Source organism: Haliotis rubra, unplaced genomic scaffold (genome assembly GCF_003918875.1).
Source record: "Haliotis rubra isolate DU_JTF1 unplaced genomic scaffold, ASM391887v1 Scf176, whole genome shotgun sequence".
In the NCBI taxonomy this organism is placed as follows: Eukaryota; Metazoa; Mollusca; class Gastropoda; order Lepetellida; family Haliotidae; genus Haliotis; species Haliotis rubra.
Genome location: NW_025765736.1, coordinates 912,905 through 935,126, shown reverse-complemented (window position 1 = coordinate 935,126; position 22,222 = coordinate 912,905). Strand labels below are relative to the sequence as shown.

General features: G+C 41.7%; 1 protein-coding gene and 1 long non-coding RNA gene across 2 annotated transcripts in view; one reads left to right on the top strand and one right to left on the bottom strand.

Moving 5' to 3' along the window:
* Positions 1-420: 420 nt before the first annotated feature.
* LOC124273072 lies at positions 421-1,068 on the top strand. The gene is made up of 2 exons (XR_006897537.1): positions 421-477; positions 578-1,068. It is a non-coding gene; the product is annotated as an uncharacterized LOC124273072 (long non-coding RNA).
* A 471-nt stretch (positions 1,069-1,539) lies between these two features.
* The window catches only part of LOC124273071 (alkaline phosphatase-like), a 30,226-nt gene continuing 9,543 nt past the window's right edge, over positions 1,540-22,222 (bottom strand). Inside the window, exons 2-10 of the mRNA XM_046708283.1 lie at positions 20,452-20,672; positions 12,520-12,700; positions 11,575-11,732; positions 9,508-9,615; positions 8,400-8,502; positions 5,621-5,761; positions 4,432-4,623; positions 3,168-3,284; positions 1,540-2,172 (exon numbers count right to left, since the gene is read on the bottom strand). Of these exons, the coding sequence (XP_046564239.1) occupies positions 1,910-2,172; positions 3,168-3,284; positions 4,432-4,623; positions 5,621-5,761; positions 8,400-8,502; positions 9,508-9,615; positions 11,575-11,732; positions 12,520-12,700; positions 20,452-20,672 (1,484 nt within the window). The 3' untranslated portion in view covers positions 1,540-1,909. The remainder of the gene's footprint in view (positions 2,173-3,167; positions 3,285-4,431; positions 4,624-5,620; positions 5,762-8,399; positions 8,503-9,507; positions 9,616-11,574; positions 11,733-12,519; positions 12,701-20,451; positions 20,673-22,222) is intronic.

Sequence of the window (22,222 nt, the reverse complement as noted above, 5' to 3'; positions counted from 1 at the left end):
ATATTTATAGGGGTGGGTTTCCTTGTTGGAACTGTATCACATTTTGCTGACAAATAGTATTCTTGTTAAATGTATGGTCTATTTTTACATTTATTTTGACCTCAAGCGGTGCCTCCGTTTCGCTTGATTCTTCTTCTTCATCTTCAGTGGAAGATTGTCTTGCAAGGTGTAAAATCGGATCGTATTGGTACGGTCTAACATCCATTTCAGAAATGACATCAGGAATATGTCTTACTGCTTGAGAATCCATGGACACTGTTAAGTTGTGAGATAAAATCCACGAGGAAGCCATCAGCAACAGGCACAGATGACGTCATGTCACGTGATACCCCCTCTGCTCATTAACTGTCGGGTGTTTCCGTAATAGGCGAAAATACGAGTACTTTTTTGCGTTTTTATTGCTATTTTAAAAACATTTTGCTCAATTTTAATCACGGAAGGTGACTTTTAGAATATCCTTTACAACATATCAAAAGTGTGAAGCCCATTTCTGGTGTTCCCCCGCCGTGATGTAGCTGGAATATTGCTAAAAGCGGCGTAAAACCAAACTCAGTCAGTCAGTCAGACATATCAAAAGTTTGATTTTCGTTCGTATTCCCCTTTAAGAATACGCGATGGTTTCTCATCCCAGTGAATATTTAATTGTCAAACCTCCTCCTTGCGAGTATTTACTGGATCTGTATCGTATCCCTGCGAATACTGAATGTTCTCGACTTCTTAATGGAACGGCCGCGTGGAGAATACTTAATGGTCATTCGCTTAGGAGGACGGGTTGTCAGTCCAATTTGTATTAGTGACATTGATTCATTAAGACAGACACATTCTTGAAAATACTTTTATTGACTGAAAATATGTGCATTCCAGTAGAATGAGTGGTGATAATGCAAGGACAGAAGATGCACACGTGAAGGGAAGGCTTACAGGGCATGGAGTAAAGGACAACGAGGACATTGAGTGAAGGACAACGAGGACATGGAGTGAAGGACGAGGACATGGAGTGAAGGACAACGAGGACATGGAGTGAAGGACAACGAGGACATGGAGTGAAGGACGAGGACATGGAGTGAAGGACGAGGAGTGAAGGACGAGGACATGGAGTGAAGGACGAGGACAAGAAGTGAAGGACGAGGACATGGAGTGAAGGACAACGAGGACAAGGAGTGAAGGACAACGAGGACAAGGAGTGAAGGACAAGGACATGGAGTGAAGGACGAGGAAGGACGAGGACATGGAGTGAAGGACGAGGACATGGAGTAACGGACGAGGACATGGAGTGAAGGACGAGGACAAGGAGTGAAGGACGAGGACATGGAGTGAAGGACAAGGAGTGAAGGACAACGAGGACAAGGAGTGAAGGACGAGGACATGAAGTGAAGGACGAGGACATGGAGTGAAGGACGAGGACATGGAGTGAAGGACGATGAAGGACGAGGACATGGAGTGAAGGACAACGAGGATTCTCTCCGACAAGGATGACTTCCCAGAAAGTTTCATTCCTTGGGTCAACTCCCCGGGATAAACAACTTAACGAATTTCACATAAAATGAGGAAATATATTATTTAACGCCGGTTTCAACCGTATTTCACTTACAACTGGACAGACTTTAAACATTATCACGGTTAATTTGGAATTCTATTCCATGATCATAGGATTCTGCCAAGACTAAGGGACGCAACTCCACACAACCATATATATTTATGAACATATTTGAGCAAAGTTTGGGAACAATAAAAATATTGGTTAAAAAACATATACATGTATATCTATTTTTAAAAGAAAGAAACTTAAAGATAGTTTAGTTGTTTAAACAATCGATATACTTGGTTGGTTATTGCTATAAGCTATTATTTTCGTTAGATTCATGGGTTATTCTTCACAACAAGATAGAAAACAATATCAATGCGGCAATTACTTAACAAGAAATAAGGCTAGGTAGAACACAAGAGGATAACTGAACACAAGCCTATTGCTTGAAGACGTGGTATGAGAGCAATGGTCCTTGTTGGCCCCAACGCACGAAGCGTAGCCAATCACGTGGGCAATGTAATTCTCCTCGTGCACTCCGTTAAACAGGTGCGACATCGGACCACGTGCATATATGGCGACGTCCTCAGCTCCGTGAGTGTCATCCGTCATCTGTATCATGCTTGGTTGTTGAAAGTTAATGTCAGCTGAAGAAAAGGTAGATATATTATATATTGACTTAGTACAATATGATTTATGCCATATATTTGATAATAATTTGTTCAAGACAGCTCTCGAATACACACTTGGCTCGGATTTGTTTACACAAAATAAATTATGTTTTTAATAAAGATATAACAAATGTTTCTTCTTCCTAGGATTGGATGAGCTGAATGGGTTCAACATTGTGTTCAAGATTATTGCACACGTGCGTGCGTGTAATACTATGCCGCATCTTAATAAAAATACCTCATTCAGACATTTTACATACTGACTCCCAACTGACCAGTGCTCAATTTGTTCGATTCCTCACATGGGAACAATGTGTGAAGCCCATTTCTGGTGCGCCCCGCCGTGATGTTGCTGGAATATTGCTAAAAGCGGCGTAAAACCAAACCCACTCACACTAACTATAGTCCGTTTGGCTCAAAAGCGGACCTATGAATTGGAATCTAACTCGAAAACTAATAAATATAAAATACTCAATGAAACACTGATCATAATTAAAACGTCAGACTAACTCTGTGAGTTTTTTGCAGAATTTATGTCCTAAAAATAAAAAAAGTTGTTTAACAAACTATCATTAAAATATTGACACAGTTCACTATTTGTTACGAGGGAGGAGTGCAGAGAAAGGGACAGCCAGGTGTGCGAGAAAGGATGGAGACGGCACAGCACAGGTTAATGAATCAATAACTTTGTCGGCACTTGTGCACGTGCTTCTCTAACACCTGGCTGTCCCTTTCTCTGCACTCCTCCCTCGTAAGAAATAGTGAACAGTGTCAATATTTTAATGATTGTTTGTTAAACAACTTTTTTAATTTTAGGACATAAATTCTGCAAACAAATGACAGAGTTGGTCTGATGTTTTGATTATGATCAGTGTTTCATTGAGTATTATATGTTTATTAGTTTTCGAGTTAGATTGCAATTCATCGGTCCGCTTTTGAGCCAAACGGACTATAAAAGTAAATATCCTTACCCGTGTCCACCTCAGTGAGGTTGGTGCGTGCTAGTCCAGGCCCATTGCCGTAGAAGAGCGTGGTGTAGGGCATTTTGTCAAAGGGTTTCTCGTCTTCTGGGACAATATCTACCAGACCTGCAAACACAGCAACAACAATGGGGTAATATGACACACTTGGGTAAGCTTTACATTGCTTTGACACTTCGGACTTATTGTTAAAGCGTTCGCTCCTCAAACACCTGGGTTCGATTTCCCACATAGGTACAATGTGTGAAGCCCACTTCTGGTGTCCCCGTCGTGATATTGCTTGAATATTGCTAAAATCGGCATAAAACCGTTCTAACACTCTCACTTGAGACGTCAGGCGGTGCTGTAGTCTTGTGGTTAAAGCGTTCACTCGTCATGTCAAAGACCCGGGTTCGAATCCCCACATGGGCACAGTGTGTGAAGCGCATTTCAGGTGTTCCTTCGTGATTTGACATGAAAGAGGCCTAAACCCTATTGAAAAGATATGTCAAGCCACTTCAGGACACTTCAATACATAACCACACACGTTTATTTGAGCCAGGTGTAGGACATTTTGTACCTGGGGTTTATGGGCAAGAGGCAACTAACGGGATCGGGGGATGCCAGTCAGTGGATTGTCTGGTCCTGACTCGATGATTTAAGTGAACTATTACTGTGAGGCGTTAACTAACAAAATACCAACAAATGGCGATCAATATTGCGTGGAGTGCTGAAGCCATGTGACGCTGTAAAATCTCACAGTTGTGGATCAGGGGAAATAACTCTTACAACACAATAAGCCAATAACCGCAAATGGCCGCCTGTGATTTAATACACGCCATTCAATTCGTCACCACTCGCCCCTTTCCGTAACACCCAAGAAGCGTCCCTCTCTCGATGCTTGTCATGTTCGAAAATACGACAAACCAAGCAGAACACGCGTAATGATTGTTGTATGGGCCTGAGGCCTTAAATAAATAAATTCTGTCTGTCTGTCTGTCTGTCTGTAATGATTGCTGTACTTTGATAAAAATAATCCCGAGTACTTAAATCGTTTTTGGTTTAATTTATTGTTTAAAAAATCGGTAGCTCATGCTACCGAAAAGGGGCGGCGGGTTAGCCTAATCGTAAAAACATTCGCTGGTCACGCCGAAGATCCGGGTTCGATCCGGGCACACTGGTACAATGCGTGCGGTTCATTTCTGGTGTATGGTTCGCCAACTTGATATTCGTGGTATATTGCTAAAATCGACGTACAAACAGCTTCGTAACTTACCAAAAATATCATTTTCCCTGGATGGGTAGCCAGCAATGCCGAAGACGTGGGAGTGGTCTGCCGAGACGACAATCAGAGTGTCCTTTTCATCAGTCTCCGTCACAGCAGCAGCAACGGCATCATCCAGAGACAGAACGTCATACAGAGCCCTCTTGGCCGAGTTGTTATGGTGACCGTGATCAATACGCGCACCTGTTGCACAAACAAGCGTCAGTTTTCAGAGTTGAATTTTTCCAAGATGAAACTAAAACTAAAAGTCATAATAAAATTTGCGGCCTTCCTCCATCCCGGTTGACTTTCAGTGTCAGTTCGTAATCATTCGCTTGTTTCCGTAACCTAGGCTCGCCACGTCCCGGAATGGCACGAGCTGTTCCGATTGCAGGTTACGGGCATTTTGTTAATGGCAACTCATTTGATTCTGCCCAATCGTTCTTAGATTTCCGTGACCTACAAGGCTCGGCTTTTTCCGGAATGACTCGAGATCACGGTATTCACATCAGCTTATGTTCCCAAGTGAACGTCAGGTGTATCAAATTGTCGAAAGTTATGTCCCTTGGATACACCAGCACACATGATCACGGGTCCGCCCGCATTATGTTTCGTGGTTCGTCAGCACCAGACCTGACCCAGTTGGTTTCGCATATAAGGTAAGGTCCACGGTCCCGATCCACAAACGGTTCGTAGCACTGCGACATTCGTATGCCTATGATAAAATGATAACTATAGAGTTACGCCAGCTCTTAAAGTTACGAATGCTTTGTGGATCGCTCCCTTTTCGAGCCAACACACGCGATGGGGATTAAAAGAGGAGATCTAAAGAGGCGACTGATGGGACCAGCGTCCCGATCCACAAAACGTCCGTAGCGCTACGACATTCGTAACCCTATGATAAACTATAGAGTTACGATAGATCGTAACGTTACGAACGCTTTGTGGATCGGGACCCAGGTGGTCAGGCTCTTTGACTTGGTGGGCACATATCATCGTATCCTAGTTGCGTAGATCGATGTTCATGATGTCGATCACTGGATTGTCTGTCCAGACTCGAATTTATAGAGACAGCCTCGAAACAACAACATTGTCCCTCCCCATACTGGAAAATGATAAAACGCATATTTGGACATTAAGGGCTGCAGTGTGCAATGGCAAATTAAGAGATCTATGGGTATCAAAGTACAACTGAAACTACCTTCCACAAACAAAAAGAAGCCCTTGTCGTTCTTCTTGAGAATCTGGATGGCCTTTCTTGTCATCTCCGCCAGCGACGGTTCCCCTGCATCGGTTTTGTCCCTCTCAAGATCGTATGACATATGGCTCGGGGCAAATAAACCTGAAATGAAGATAGATAGTTTCTGATAAATTGATAGTGAGCTTTCGTCACCACTCGCCCCTTTCCGTACATTCGTGACCAACTCGTGTTATTCCGTGACCAACTCGTGTTATTCCGGGACAAGCCGAATAGCGACTCGTGCCCCTCTGGAAGGATTTCATATTAGCGCATGAACATCAGAACTACTTTAAACAAGAACGATAACTCTATTCCTGTGTGACTGTACTTAATATCATCGAAGCACTCGTACATTGTATTGTTGCTTTTACTTATCTATCTGAAAAAAATAAACCTCTTTGATACAACTAAAAGAAGGCGAAATACATATTTGCTAAAGACATATTCTATCGTAATTATTACTGTTATCGTACTTATCACCTCATATTTCCAATTATGTTTATGTTTAATAATCACAAATGGGATTTGTTTTATTGGATATGCAAATATAAAAAAATAAAGATCAACTACATTAAATCCCAAAGCAGATACTCAAAAATGACTTTAAGATATTTCTCTCACTGAACATTCGTGTAACTTTGCTGTCGTACCCCTGGTGGAATTATAAATGAATTCGTTTAAAAAGATATGAATGATCCCAAAAAGTCACACTAAAATATCTCCAGAGATGTGAACTATAAGCCCAATATTAAATATTAAAGATAATTAGTTTTATATAGATAGACTGCTATTGTTTTGATGTATAAGTACGTTTCCTAAAAATGTTAGAAGCGCACGTACAATGTCCAAAACAAGTCCGTAAGATCGTCAGAAATACACTCAATTGGACCCATGAGAGCCGTTATGCCAACAAACGCACGTGCGTGTATTTGAATCTCTCACCTTCCATGACATTAAGTTCTTTGTACTTACAATATGACGATATGTATTTTTCATGATTTTTTAAACAAACACATAATGCCATAACCGATTTAAGTACTGAGGATTAAGTTTATCAAAGCACCGCAATTATTACGCGCGTTCTGATTGGTTTGTCGTATTTTCTCACATAACAAGCATCGAGATGGGGACGAGTTACGGAAAGGTTACGGAAAGGGGCGAGTGGTGACGAATGGAATGTTTTCCGCATTCGTGACCAACTCGTGTTATTCCGGGACAAGCGATTTGTGCCCCTCTGGAAGGATTTCATATTGGCGCATGAACATCAGAACTACTTTAACAAAAACGATAACTCTATCCCTGTTTGATTCCAGTGTTTCTTAATTATCACCGAAGCACATGTACATTGTATTGCTAGGTTGTTGTTTTGGGGCTTTGTTTATTTATTTATTTTAAAGAATTAAACCTCTTTAGATACAACTAAAAGAAGGAGAAAAACATATTTGTTAAAGACATATTCTAATGTAATTATTACCAGCTGTTAACCTTATATTTCCAATTAGGGTTTACTAATCACAAATGGGAATTGTTTTATTGAATATGCATGCCAATAAAAGTTTTTAAAATTCAGCTACATTAAATCCCAAAGCACATACTCAAGAATGACTTTAAAATATTTTTCTCAAATGAACATTCGTGTAATTTTGCTGTCATACCCCTGGTGGAATTTTAAATGAATTTGCTGAAAAAAGTATGAATGACCAAAAAATAGTCAGACTAAAATATCCCCAGAGATGTGAAATATAAGCCCAATGTTTGAGATTAAAGTTGATTAGTTACATACAAATACGATATTATTGTTTTGAAACTCGTAGCGATTTGTAATTACATTTCCTAAAATTGTTTGAAGCGCACGTACAATCTCCATAACAAGCCCGGCAAGATCGTCAGAAATACACTCAGTTGGACCCATGAGAGCCGTTGTGTCAACAAACGCACGTGCGTGTATTTGAATCTCTCACCGTCAATCGCATGATTCTTATTAAAAACTTCATAACAGGCAGCAAAATCCTGTTAGCTACGTTCTTTGTACTTTCAATATGACGATATATATGTTTCATGATTTTTGAAACAATGACATAATGCCATAAACGATTTAAGTACTCGGGATTATTTTTACCAAAGTACCGCAGTGATTTCGCGCGTTCTGATTGGTTTGTCGTATTTTTGCACATAACAAGCATCGAGTGGGGGACGAGTCTTCTTGCAGGTTACGGAAAGGGGCGAGTGGTGTCGAATGTGTTTTCCGTAACCTGCATTCGGCTAGTCCCGGAATGACTCGAATGGATCACGAATGGAAAGCTTGGAGAAATGGGCTTGACGTGTCACCATTCATGTGCTTATTCAGCAAATGGCCGTTCTGTTGTGACCCATAATGGAATAAGTTCTCGGTCGGAAGTACTAAGATCTTATTTGATGAGTGAGTGAGTTTAGTTTTACGCCACACTCAGCAATATTCCAGCTATATGGAGGCGGTCTGTAAATAATCGAGTCAGGACCAGACAATCTAATGATCAACAGCATGAGCATCGATCTACGCAATTGAGAACCGATGACCTGTGTCAACCAAGTCAGCGAGCCTGACCACCCGATCCCGTCAGTCGGCTCTTACGACCAGCATGGGTTACTGAAGATCAATTCTAACCCGGACCTTCACGGGTTTATTTGATGAGAATGACAAGGCGTCACATTGTACCAGGGAGACTATATAACGTAGTAGATTATCCTTGATTGTACGTACCAAGAAGAGAATCTGTGGTGGCTGTGTTGACGGCGTCAAACTGGCCCTTGTTGTACACATACTCCGCCTTCTTCCCAGCCTTCATGTTCTTCTCCTTCCATTCCTGACACAGACACAGAGACCAAGATGACATGGGGTTTCCTTCGAATTAATGAATATTGTTTTACGCCGTTTTTACAATGATCAAGCAACTCACAACTGGGAACACCCGTAATGGGGCTTCACGCATTGCTACCCTGTCTTTGAGAGTCAAGCTGCTTCCTACCACTGGGACAAGGTCAGACATATTTAAATTTGTGGGCATGTTCTTGCGCGCCTTCTCGCCAATATGGGAGAAAATGCTGGCTCACCCATTTGGCCTGAATGAATGTTCTCGCAAGATGTTATGATATTTCAACTATAATAAGTTTTTCCAAAAAATTTGTTTCTGAATTTATCATTTTCTTTTCTGTTATTGTATTGTTTCAGAAGTAGTGTGTTCACATATATCGGCACACACGTCGCTGTATCATGGCTTTCGTCTATCACTGGATTGTCTGGTCCAGACTCAATTATTTATAGACCGCCATCATATAATTGGAAAACTGAGTGCGGCGTTAAGCAACAGCCAAAATAAAAATAAAAATAACATGGCTTTCAGAAAGTGTCGTTCGCTCGGTCACGCCGAAGAGCCGGTTCGATTCCCCAAGTAGATACGGATATCCCCAAGATGCGATGGGATATCCAGGGTAGCGTTTATCGATTAAAAATCAATGTGACGTCAGGGGGTGACTGGGTGTGATGCCTGCGGCGCAGCTTTGCCAAAGGGAGCCTAATTTTTAGATTAAGGTGCAAAAATATGCAAACAATACAAATAAACTAATCAGTAATCGATATTCTTGAAATAACGTGTCAGGGAACGAACTTGTCCCTTAACGTTGACCCTCACCTTGATGGGGGCGGTGGGGTAGCCCATTGGTTAAAACTTTCGCACGTCACGCCGAAGTCCCGGGTTCGATTCCCCACATGGGTACAATGTGTGAAGCCCATTTCTGGTGTCCCCCGCCGTGATATTGCTGGAATATTGCTAAAAGCGGCGTAAAACCAACTCACTCACTCACTCACTCACCTTAATGAGGTCCCTCCCATCAGTCCTCTGTTTGCTGTGCTTGGAATTAGTTTCCGGGTCGGTCTGGTTGTCCATCAGGATATAGCGGCGGCCTCCACCCATGATAACCTGTCGAAGTCGAGACCAACGTGAGTATTTCGAGTTATCCGATGTTCGACACAGCCGCAACATGATGACTAAACATGAATATGCGGGGACCTGGCTTTTACGTAGAAGGTAATGTCCGAGTATCTCTCCATTCCTTAAAAATAATGGAGCCGAGGCCCCATGGAGAGTTACGAGGATATTACCCAACTTAAATTACTTTCAAAGTATTGGTAATATTTCTGTTATCAAAATTAAATATCAAAATGACAAATTGAAGTCTTAAATTTGAAACTGGTACACATCGCTCCATTCCTGAAAAGTATTGGAGCGAGCAGACAATTGAATGACGTTACAAATGTAATTTAATTCGAGACAAGCGTAAGTTCCACACTACGGTGTTCGACTGTACTGAGAAACAACAGCGGTATACAGGGACTCTGTTGATGTGTTAAAAATGATTATAATAATAGAGCATGTATTGATATTAATCTCATCTTAAATGGCAATGCAGGTCTCTCGCTTAGCGAAAATCAGAATGTTTTTAAAAGTGTACATATCTACATCCATAACACTAAACGATTTAAATAACTCTGTCTGTACATATCTATACCCTTTGTCTGCCTCTTGTTGAACTTTTTTGTAATATACACTTGTAACTATGTGGAGAGGGCTTATTTAAGTTGGATAACTTGTGCCCAATCCGTTTCTTAATTGAAAAAAATATGTTTCAATTCAATCAAAATTGATTGATGTACCCAGAACCGGCAGAAACAATATTGATGTATTAAGAAACCAATGCTGTATAAGAAACAACCTTTGTTCTCAGAAACAACTGACGTAATAGGGAACAATATATTCAGAGACACAATCTATGTATTGTGAAACAATTTGATCTTTTCTTATTGTACTACGAGACAATTGGTGCAAATGAAAGTTACTTCGTAACCTTATTCAACATAGAGGTAAACTCTCCTACCCAGAGTTCCATGCGGCAAGCCAGCATAGTATCTCTGCCACAGGCCAGAAAATGTGACGATTCGTCACATCTTGCACCGTCCATTCAATATAATTTACATATTTCTCAACTCTTTTACTTTTGACGAGTCTACACATCTAACTAAACATCTTTAATAGAATGGTTTAGTGTCACTGAGAAAATATCCAAAAACATGTAACACTATTTCTATTTGCGTAGCGATCCTTTGTTTACATAGGTTGTACGGCTCCGTGTGCTGTCATCGAAGCTGATAGAGAGCAAACGATGCAGACAGTTTGATATCTAAATATGTACTGTCATAGACCTTACTGTCGCAGTTGTGGAAGAATATATATGTAACAATGTAAAACATTGTGAAGAGAGCGCCGAACAGCTTTCGTGAGTCCAGTCTCTTCTTATTATGAATATGCGCGTTTGATTACAAACAAGATAAAAGTCCGGTCACGTGATATGCAAATTAGCCTGTGGCAGTGATGTTATGTTAAGTCATCGCTGTGCCGGAGTGTGATAGAGGTAATGACTGGAACAATTTTCGCGCCCTTGTTTGGTTCGTCTAATCAAAGGTTCTTTCACTTGGTTACAACTAAAGTTTACGTGATGTCACTACGGTGTAACTACAGGCATTCTGCTTTCTCTCTTCGGAATTATTTATATAATGAAGTATGGTTGTGTCTATCCAAATGTCCAGTTTCAAATCTATCGTCATCGTCATTTATTTGGATCGCGCGTATCCAGATTATCCAACGTTTATAACTATTATGATATTATGATTATTATTATTTTACTTTAGCTCTTACATAAGATTAAAAGTCATGAAGATACGGGTCAGAATTGGTCTTGCATGATGCATGCCATCGTATCCCGATTGAGTAGATCGACGCTCATGATGTCAATCACCGGATTATGTAGCCCAGACCGAACTGGAATATTGGGTGTGGCGTTAAACAAACAAACAAACATAAGATTAATAGATAATCTCTCACACTGAAATCAACGTTGTCGAAGAGCTGCGCCGCTATGTCCTTGCAACCTGTTGGAACTTCAGTCGTGCCCTCCCAGTTCCTGTCGGCGGAGTTGGCGTATCCGGCCGCTGGGGAGGCGTGTGTCACCCGGGCTGTCGTCACGAAGCCAACAGATTTCCCTAGGGGTATACAGGTATTATTGTTACACTAACTGTACAGTATTCAACTGTAACATTGTAACATTCAACTGTGACAGCGTGCAACATTCAACTGTAACACTGAAACGTTCAACTGTAACATTTAACTGTGAAATTGTAACATACAGCTGCAACACTGCAATATCCGACCTCGTGATATCCGGAATTAATCGTTATACCCATCCTCATGATATCCGGAATTAATCGTTATACCCATCCTCATGATATCCGGAATTAATCGTTATACCCATCCTCATGATATCCGGAATTAATCGTTATACCAATCCTCATGATATCCGTTATACCCATCCTCATGATATCCGGAATTAATCGTTATCGTTATGATATCCGGAATTAATCGTTATACCCATCCTCATGATATCCGGAATTAATCGTTATACCCATCCTCATGATATCCGGAATTAATCGTTATACCCATCCTCGTGATATCCGGAATTAATCGTTATACCCGACCTCATGATATCCGGAATTAATCGTTATACCCGACCTCATGATATCCGGAATTAATCGTTATACCCGACCTCATGATATCCGGAATTAATCGTTATACCCGACCTCATGATATCCGGAATTAATCGTTATATCCGACCTCATGATATCCGGAATTAATCGTTATACCCGACCTAATGATATCCGGAATTAATCGTTATACCCGACCTCATGATATCCGGAATTTATCGTTGCACCCGACCTCATGATATCTGGAATTAATCGTTATACCCGACCCCTGATATCCGAACATTTTTACCTTCTTTCAAGGACCATTTGTGAATGGAAGACAGCTTTCCTTCCTCTGTTTTGGAAGCCGCACAGTCCTTCCTTTTGACTGCAGGAGATACCCCGACAGTGCCATAGTTGGCCTTGACTCCTGTCAGATAGGCGGTGCCGGTACTGGCAGAACCGGAGGTCTGCCGGTCGTTGTTGTACGTCTGCAAACACAGTAATCTGTGTCAGTGTTCGGCTGTTATCAAATGAGGTTCGACATGGTTTGTATTATATAATTAAACTGTGTAAATATCTCTGTGAATGTGTATATGGAGACATTGTTTAGAATGTGAACGAAAACCCGAAGGCCTTTGTCACAAGCGCTCAGACAAAGGTCAAGAAAGGTCAAGGTCACTGATGTCGCAAAGCAATCCTATTACAAACGATGAAAGATCTCATAAAGAATTGTAAATGATACATTGAACTACGTTTATCACGAACACGTTTATAACGAACTGATTTTGTCCCGACCATTTGCTGTATATTTTAATCGAAATGCGTGTGACGAATACGGTAGTATGGAACTGTGAAAAGTGGCCCCTTTGAATTAGTTATAACCGAAGTTTACAATAGACACAATGTCTGAAGATTGGATCTAAAAACCTGTCCGTCCGGAGAGCGAAGGTCGTGGGTTCGATCCCCGACCGCGTCATACCAAAAGACGTTAAAATATGGTACCTGTGCGACTTGGTATCTCAGTGGGCTAGCACTATAAAACCAGCTTCAGTCTGGGCTAGTACAAGCAGCCGCACATACACATACACATACACACGCATGCACGTCGTGATATGAGCGAAATATTTCACCTCACCTCACCTCACCTCACCTCACCTCTAAAGATCTCTTGGACTAAAAGGATTTTAAAAAGTTTATGGACATGTGTTGATATCTGATATAAATTTAGATCATTCTATTCCCCTTATATTTGCTGTTTCATGCCGCACCCAGCAATATTCCGGTTACACGACGTAAGTACTCGAGCCTGGTGACATGCATTCAGGCAGCTGCAGGTAACACAATGATACCCACTTTATTCTGTTTACACAACAAACATTTGGATACTTGACACAAACCCTGTATCAGTGACAGTGACAACATTGTCCTGGCTGTTTCAGGTTGGCTGGAGAAAAAGCGACTAAGTCGTCATGACACGGGTGCTCGAGGAAAGTCGAGGTGACCCAGCCCCACCTGCAGTTCTAAACCTTTGAAACAGATGAAACAGCTCCATTAATTTCAGACTCGTGTACAACTGTCAACATAAAACACATTCATTCCGTTATGTTCAAGCACCATTCTGAATGCGTGGAAATACTTCATGCTATGACAAAACGTTCGAAACATTTGTGGGGGCGGTGGGGTAGCCTAGTGGTTAAAGCGTTCGCTCGTCACGCCGAAGACCCGGGTACCGACATGAGTACAATGTGTGAAGAACATTTCTGGTGTCCCCCTCCGTGATATTGCTGGAATATTACTAAAAGCGGCGTAAAACTAAACTCACTCACTCACTGCAAACATTTGGCACACAGAGACACTGATATACATCCAGTGTCATTTTCCACAGGTTATGTCGCCTATCGTCACAGAAACAAACAATTCCAAACCAGTGTTGAGGTGAGGTGAAATTGGGTTTAACGTCGTGCTTGAGAATATTTCTCTCACATGACGACGTACATGCGTGTGTATGTGTATGTGCGGCTGCTTGTACTAGCCAAGACTGAAGCTGGTTTTATAGTGCTAGCCCACTGAGATACCATGCCGCAGTGAAGCATGAATACCCCACTCAGACACATTATACTGACTCCGAGCCGACCAGTCCTTGTACCCATTAATGCCGTGCGCCAGGCAGGGACCAACAAGTACCATATTTTAACGTCTTTTGGTATGACGCGGTCGGGGATCGAACCCGCAACCTTCCGCTCTCCGGGTGGACACTCTAACCACTACACCACGGAGGCGGTCCTGCACACCAGAGTCAGGCATGATGATAATTCATTGTTTCATGCAGTGTACAAAAAATGAGGACACACTGGACACGTGTTAGTCTGTCTCACAATCCCTGAACCACATTAATTTCCCTACTGCCAAGCCCTATCTGCAGTGTTAAAGCCCTAAATAAAGCAAGTCAAGATTTCCTCAGGTTCTGAATCTCTGGTCTCCCTAGGGCTCCTTTTCAATATAAATGGGCTTGTTTGTTACTATCAAAATTATATATATTCAGAGACTAAGCCTTAGTCTAGACCCATGTAGACAGGGTTAGAATTGGCCTTCAGTAACCCATGCTTGTTGTAAGAGGCGACTTACAGGATCGGGTGGTCAGGCTCGCTGAATTGGTTGACACATGTCATCGTATCCCAGTTTCGTAGATCGATACTCATGCTATTGATCACTATATTGTCTGTTCAAGGCGCGTTTATATTCATACCGCCGCCATATAGCTGAAATACTGCTGAGTGCGGCGATGGTAGGTGATGGAGAGATTCCACGCGAGGGATAGAGCAAGGAGATCACGTAACCTTATCAACAGATGTGGTTAATATGCAGACGCGTTTTTAGGTTATTTAGTACAATGGAAGATGGTGGAATATCTGGGCAACAATTGAAGGACTGTTTCTACTCAGAACTCGCAGGTCGAATATAAGTCTGTCTCACAGTCCCTGAACCACATTATTTTCCCTACTACCTAGCCCTGCATGCAATGCTAAAGCCCTAAATGAAGCAAGTCCAGATCTCCCAACAGACCGGGGCTCCTTTTCAATCTAAATGGGTTCATTTGTAACTATCAATATTATATAATATTCAGAGACTAAGCTTTAGTCTAGTCGAATATGGAACATTGGTTCTGGGTATTCAGACTCTGAGGAAAAGAGATCTCGCTCGTGTGTACACATTTTTCAGAATAGAAAGGAAATTCCAATTTCTGAACCTTGTATTCACTCGTGCTGCACAAGTCGCTGCAACAACGGCGACATTACAAACAGGACACAACGTCTGGTTGTAGACGTTGCAATCGTAACTGGTGAAGCAAACGTCGTTACGGTATCTTTTGCCAAGTGCCAAATTTCCCCAACTCCAAGGGAATCCTCAAATATAACAGACACTTCTTAGGGAGAGAGACTAATGTTCATGGAGTTTAAAGTGGGAAGACTTTACGATAAGTGGAAATGTATTGGAGCCTGTGAGATTACGTAAGACTGGTTATACTGTCTTAGACTGGCTGCAGTTTAGTGCACGATAACCGTTTATTGAGGCACCTACCCATTTCGAACTTTGAACTTGAGTATATATAGATAAAGGGCGATATTCCTGTTTGTTGATAAAAATATCTTGCTTTAAGTCTGATGTTCCAGAGCGCGATACCATGTTTAAATGTACTTCACCTCTGTCAGTAATGACTGATAAAAGGCATTCCGACTGGTCGTGAATCTGCAGAGGTTGAGGGGCGGTGGGGTCGCCTTGGGGTTAAAGCGTAAACTGATCCCAACACTGATCCAAACACTCACTGACTGAGATTAGTTTTACGCCGCTTTTAGCAATGTTCCAACAATTTCACGGCGGGGGACACCTGAAACTTGGTTCACACAGTGCATCCCATGTGGGGACTCGAACCCCGGCCTTCGGTGTGACGAGCGAACGGTTTAACCACTAGGCTACCCCACCGCCCTGATCCAAACATCCCGAGAGAGAAATATCATCTTTGAAAGTTTTTCCATGTAGAATTGGGGCGGTGGGGTAGCCTAGTGGTTTAGGCGTTCGCTCGTCACGCCGAAAACCTGCGTTCCATTCCCCACATGGGTACAATGTGTGAAGCTCATTTCTGGTGTCCCCCGCCATGATATTGCTAAAAGCGGCGTAAAACCCAACTCACTCACTCACTCCATGCAGAATTTTCATGCAGTTATGCAATTGCCCTTGGAAATGATGTACAATTTTGTTCGTTTGTCGATGGGGCGGTGGGGTTGTCTAGTGGTTAACAGCGTTCCCTCGTCACGCCGACGACCTGAGCCCCGTTCCTCAAAGCGATCGTAGCGCTAAGGTGATCGTAACTCCCATACTTTAACATAGACTTACGACAGTCGTAGCGCTAAGGTGATCGTAACTCCCATACTTTAACATAGACTTACGACAGTCGTAGCGCTAAGGTGATCGTAACTCCCATACTTTAACATAGACTTACGACTGTCGTAGCGCTAAGGTGATCGTAACTCCCATACTTTAACATAGACGTACGACAGTCGTAGCGCTAAGGTGATCGTAACTCCCATACTTTAACATAGACTTACGACAGTCGTAGCGCTAAGGTGATCGTAACTCCCATACTTTAACATAGACTTACGACAGTCGTAGCGCTAAGGTGATCGTAACTCCCATACTTTAACATAGACTTACGACAGTCGTAACGCTAAGGTGATCGTAACTCCCATACTTTAACATAGACTTACGACAGTCGTAGCGCTAAGGTGATCGCTTTGAGGAACAAGGCCCTAGGTTCGATTCATACATGGGTACAATCTGTGAAGCCCATTTCTGTTTGTGTCCTCGCCGTGATATTGCTGGAACATTGCTAAAGCGGCGTACAACTCAACACATTCACACGCTATTCGTCTTACAGTCAGGTCATGGTGTTCAGAATGTGACTCAAAGGTCCACCCTTGTGGAATTAGTCGGATTTTGTTTCATGAAAATGATCCTCGTACAACAGGCCGCTCGGCAATTCACCTGTCAAGGCCTGGGTTAGAATTAACAGGGCTTGACTAAGCGTGTGTGTTGCCTCGGATGGGACTCAAACCCTAAAATTTGATGGTACTTTACTGAAACGTACCTTCAAGTTGAAGATACGGGTTAGAATTCGTCTTCAGCAACCCATGCTTTTCGTAAGAGACGACTAACGGGATCAGATTGTCAAGCTGGATCACTTGATACATGTCATCGTATCCCAACTGCGTATATCGATGTTCATGCTGTTGATCACTGGTTTGTCTGGTCCAGACTGGATTATTTACAGACCGCCGCCATATAGCTGGAATATTGCTGAATCCGGCGTAAAACTAAACTCACTCCAATAACATAAATGGGGCGGTGGCGTAGCCAAGTGGTTAAAGCGTTCGCTCGTCACGCTGAAGATCTGGGCCCCGTTTCACAAAGCAACCAACCGTTTAGCAACTACTCAATGTAGAAAATCTTCATTTTTCATCGGTCTAATCAACTGGGAGTGGGTGTGGACGCTCTAGTTGAGTAAGATTGGGGTAAGCATTGGCATTTCATGAACACTCGCATGTGTCCCTTTGTGGATTCCTCAAAAGGCCTCAAAGCTGAACATTCTACAGACAGCTCTCAATGAAATATCCCAAGGTTTCAAAAGAGTGTGTGTGCTTGGAGACTCTTTAGGCAAGAGTTTTATGATTCGAATGGTTACCTCAACGCCATGTTATGCCCATAAAGGCATTTCACAATCACTTTATGACATGCTAGTCTAATATTTCCAATTTCTAGAGTGTTGCAATATTGAGTCAATGGTGTTCTATTGACGTAACGGTTATATGGAACTGGGGATTAAGGTTTCAAGGTGATTCTTCCTGTCCATTGAACCGTCTTCAAAACATGCCTTCGAAACAGCTGCATTGCGTTGGCAGCTCACTGATAGCTTATGGGAACAAGCGATTTACTTTGCAGGGGTCAAGGATCAAGGTTACTCAACACTAGACTTCCGGTCCATCGAGGCGACCGTAGCTACCGCTGACATTAGCAGCAACTTAAAGCAAGCCGTCAACCTTTTCAGGGAATTCGGTGTGATGGAAAACCCGTGATGTTTTTTGTGTGCATACTGTGCATCAAGTTGCATTTCTAAGAATATAATGGACAATGTCCACATATAGGACCGGCAAGTCTCGCGGCACGCTACTTCCGTTACTAAGCTGGTTCCCGGCTCCCCCTGCGCGCGCCAACTTGCGATATTCGAGACGCGTATACTTAAGAACCAATTCTGGTTCCAAATTGCGCGACCGCCAAATATGACTTTACTAGACCGGACCAAGTGTACAAACATGCTTGTCTGTCACAGCTGTTGACAGTCGTAATAGTTGGCTAATTTGGGGATGGTTAGATAGGAAAACCTGCAAAGATTATCGGTTCCTTTCTGTCAACTGGCAATTATGAGACCATTCGAAAAGGTATGAAATGTTGTTTGTCACCGGAAGTACTAAGGTCTCGCAAAGAGACGTGACTTAGTTACAGGCTCTATTGTAATAACCCAAGCATTTTGAATTTTCTTCGATTTCTTTTCTCCTTCGTACCAAATACGCGTGGAAGAGGGTCATCCTTATGCATATTAATCTCAACAATTCACAGGGTGCTTTTCCTTGTGTATGAAATTGTCTGTGTAGTTTGGTTTTCCTTATCTTATCGACTTATGATGCCTTACATTCTTAAGAAAACAGGGGGCGGTGGGGTAGCCTAATGGTTAAAGCGTTGGCTCGTCACGCCGAAGACCCGGGTTCGAATCCCCACATGGGCACAATGTGTGAAGCCCATTTCTGGTGTCCCCCGCCGTGATGTTGCTGGAATATTGCTAAAAGCGGCGTAAAACCAAATTCACTCACTCACTCACTTACATACTTAAGAAAACAGCTTCACATTTTACGTCTATCTTTTGCTGTACATTGTGTTTTCTGAACATTATATTTCAGCTCTTTGAATTATATCTTGTGTACATATTATAACATTTGGTATAATATGTATCAATTATGTATTTCTAGTCGAACTATTATATATCCATTTTCGCCTTTGTTTTTTTGTATATTTTTTATACTTTGTAATTGCTATATGCTATACGAATTTGTGGAATGGAAGTGTATGCAGTACAGTGGCGAGGTATACATTCAATAATAACTGAAAATGGAGGTTTTGAAAAACAACAACTGAATTTGGTACAGTTTCACAGTTGTATCAGGTCTTTGAATGGCATTCACCTGATGAAGGTGTAAGGATATACTCCGAAACGCTGTGTTCCTCACAATAAAGAAATTGACATCCATCAAAACTCTCTTCCTTATCATAGTTGTTGTTCTGGTCAAAACACTTATTTTCCTAAAACTTTATTTTTCAAAATCATTTTCCGTTAAATTTCTAGTTTTTTATTTAACCAAGTGTAATTTTGCTCTTATTTCGTTTTATACCATTGCCACTTTTAAATAACCCTCAAAAAGAGAGTTAACTGTCTCAGGGCATGCCACTTGAGGCGATGTGCTTGCACAGTAAACAACCACCATGAGAATGTCCAAAGTAGTGGTAAGCATAATTATTGTATTTTTCATGTTTCATGAATTGTAATTTGTTAAAGTAACTTTAATCTATCTTTTCATGTAAGTCATGGTAATTATTGTGTAGGAATTTTGCTTTATTTGGTCATTTTTGTGGCAAGTTGTAAGTTGGTCAAAATTATATGAATACATGTTTTCATGGCATAAGGTTAACATTTTCTCAGTGCTTTTGAAGAAGTTTTCATGCTCTCAGTGATTTTGTCTTTTCAATGACTTTGGGAAGTGGCAGTACAGCCATTTGCTCAAGTAGCAAGTTAAATTCTGTTTATGGCTTATTACTTCCTAAAACTTATTTAGTTCTTATACTGATTTCAGTTAATCTACTGTAAAAGGCAACATGCAGGAATAGAATATGGATGTTAGAATTAGAACTGGAAACGGATGGACATGTTGAACAGATGGACATTGAATAAAGTAATGCATACAATACACAAGAATCATGTTGTTCGCAACAGTTGTGTTTGGTACCTCAAAAATTACATTTCTTTGGCGTCTGTATTTAACATTGAAATGTGTTTTCAAATCGTTCGTAATTTTGCGGGAAGTCTAATTTACGTGTATGCTTTCATTTGTTCTGTGGTTAACATAAACGCACGTACCTTGGACAGGCCAAGCGATGGGAATTGCTCGAAACTGAAGAGAGGTTGCTGACCTCTCCGGTTAGTTTCCTGAGCCTTCAGAATCCGGCCCGCTGTGACTGAGGGCAGTCCCATCCCATCCCCGATGAACAAGATAGCGTTCTTGGCAACGTTGAGGTTTGGAACCACCTTCAATGCTGCCTTCAGCTCTGCCTGGGCTTTCTCTTGCCATTGAGTTTTCGCTGGAAAATTAAAATTTATTAGTGAGTGAGTGAGTGAGTTTATTTTTACGCCACACTCAGTAATATTCCAGCTATATGGTGGCTGGCTGAAAATAATCGAGTCTGGACCAGACAATTCAGTGATCAACAGCATGAGCATCGATGAGCGCAATTGGGAACCGATGACATTTAAAATTTATTAAAGTACATTGAAATTTTTTGAAGAGGAAAAACAAAACAATATGATCATGTAGCGATCCGTTTTGAAATCGAAAGTGGCAAGGAATTTTTATTAAGATGGAGTTGGCGTGTACAACTCATTTGGTGCGCGCTCGTGTGTGTGCATAGACATACAAATACGTATATTGTATAGTGTATATATATGACATGCATGCAAATGTATTATTATGATGATGACAATAAGAGGTTTGCATGGAGGTAATGATTGAACATCGGAGTCACCTGACAGTGTTCGGCTAATTCCGTGGGAGATCGACATGTCGTTTTTTGAGCATTTACGAGTGTCATCGGTCCTATATGTCAACGCCAGTCTGACGTGCGAATCACGATATGACAATAAGATTTGATGTATGCAGGTCACTCCGCATATACCAGTCTTGTTTTACTGTGAGGGAGAGCCGGGCAGCTTAAAACGTGTCAACCCCACGGGGCGGGAAGTCTGCGTAATTTTTTTCTTCCCGACAATCTACACTAGTGGTAGATGGCGACCACACGGAAGCCTGTATGTTGTTTTAACGCCAGGCCACACTCAGCAATATTCCAGCAACATGGCGGCGGTCTGTAAATAATCGAGTTGGACCAGACAATCCAGTGATCAATACTATGAGCATCTATCTACTCAACGATGATATGTGGCAATGTGACTGTCAACCAAGTCAGCAACCCTGACCACCCGATCCCGTTAGTCGCCTCTTACGACAAGCATGGGTTGCTGAAGATCAATTCTAACCGGAATCTTCATAGAGTCTGGGTTCGAATATCCTGGATGTCCTGGATGTCAGGATGTCCTAACAGTGGGTTCCAATTCATTATCACCATATCCATTCGCTTGTCATATTTCACCCAAATCGGCATTTTTGTCAATTTGCATATTCTTGCAAATAAGTAAAAAATAGGAAAACTGTTTCAATGGGCGTTGGTTCGAAACCCTGCTGCAAAAAAAACATGACTGACTCTACCCGTTTTGTACTCGGTTGTCAGGGTAACCACTTCACCATTTACCTAGCATACACTTCTTAGTGCAGGTCACATGTCTGATTTTGACCAATCACGACCCTGTATATGTTTCAGATAACGCACGTTTTCAAACACTACATTCATCTACTCATGCGCATAAAAACGGATGAACGCGAATTCACTTTCTATAACAAATTTTCCATGGACTTTATATTTGCACTTGAAATGTTGATCAAATACTGGCCCCTTGAAGGCAAACATGGGCGCACTTGCATTATAAGTTGCATATATTCCATTACGTTTGTGAGATAATTATACAAATTGATTTACTGGATCTGTCTCTGAACGAAATGATTGGTTTCGTGACTTTAATT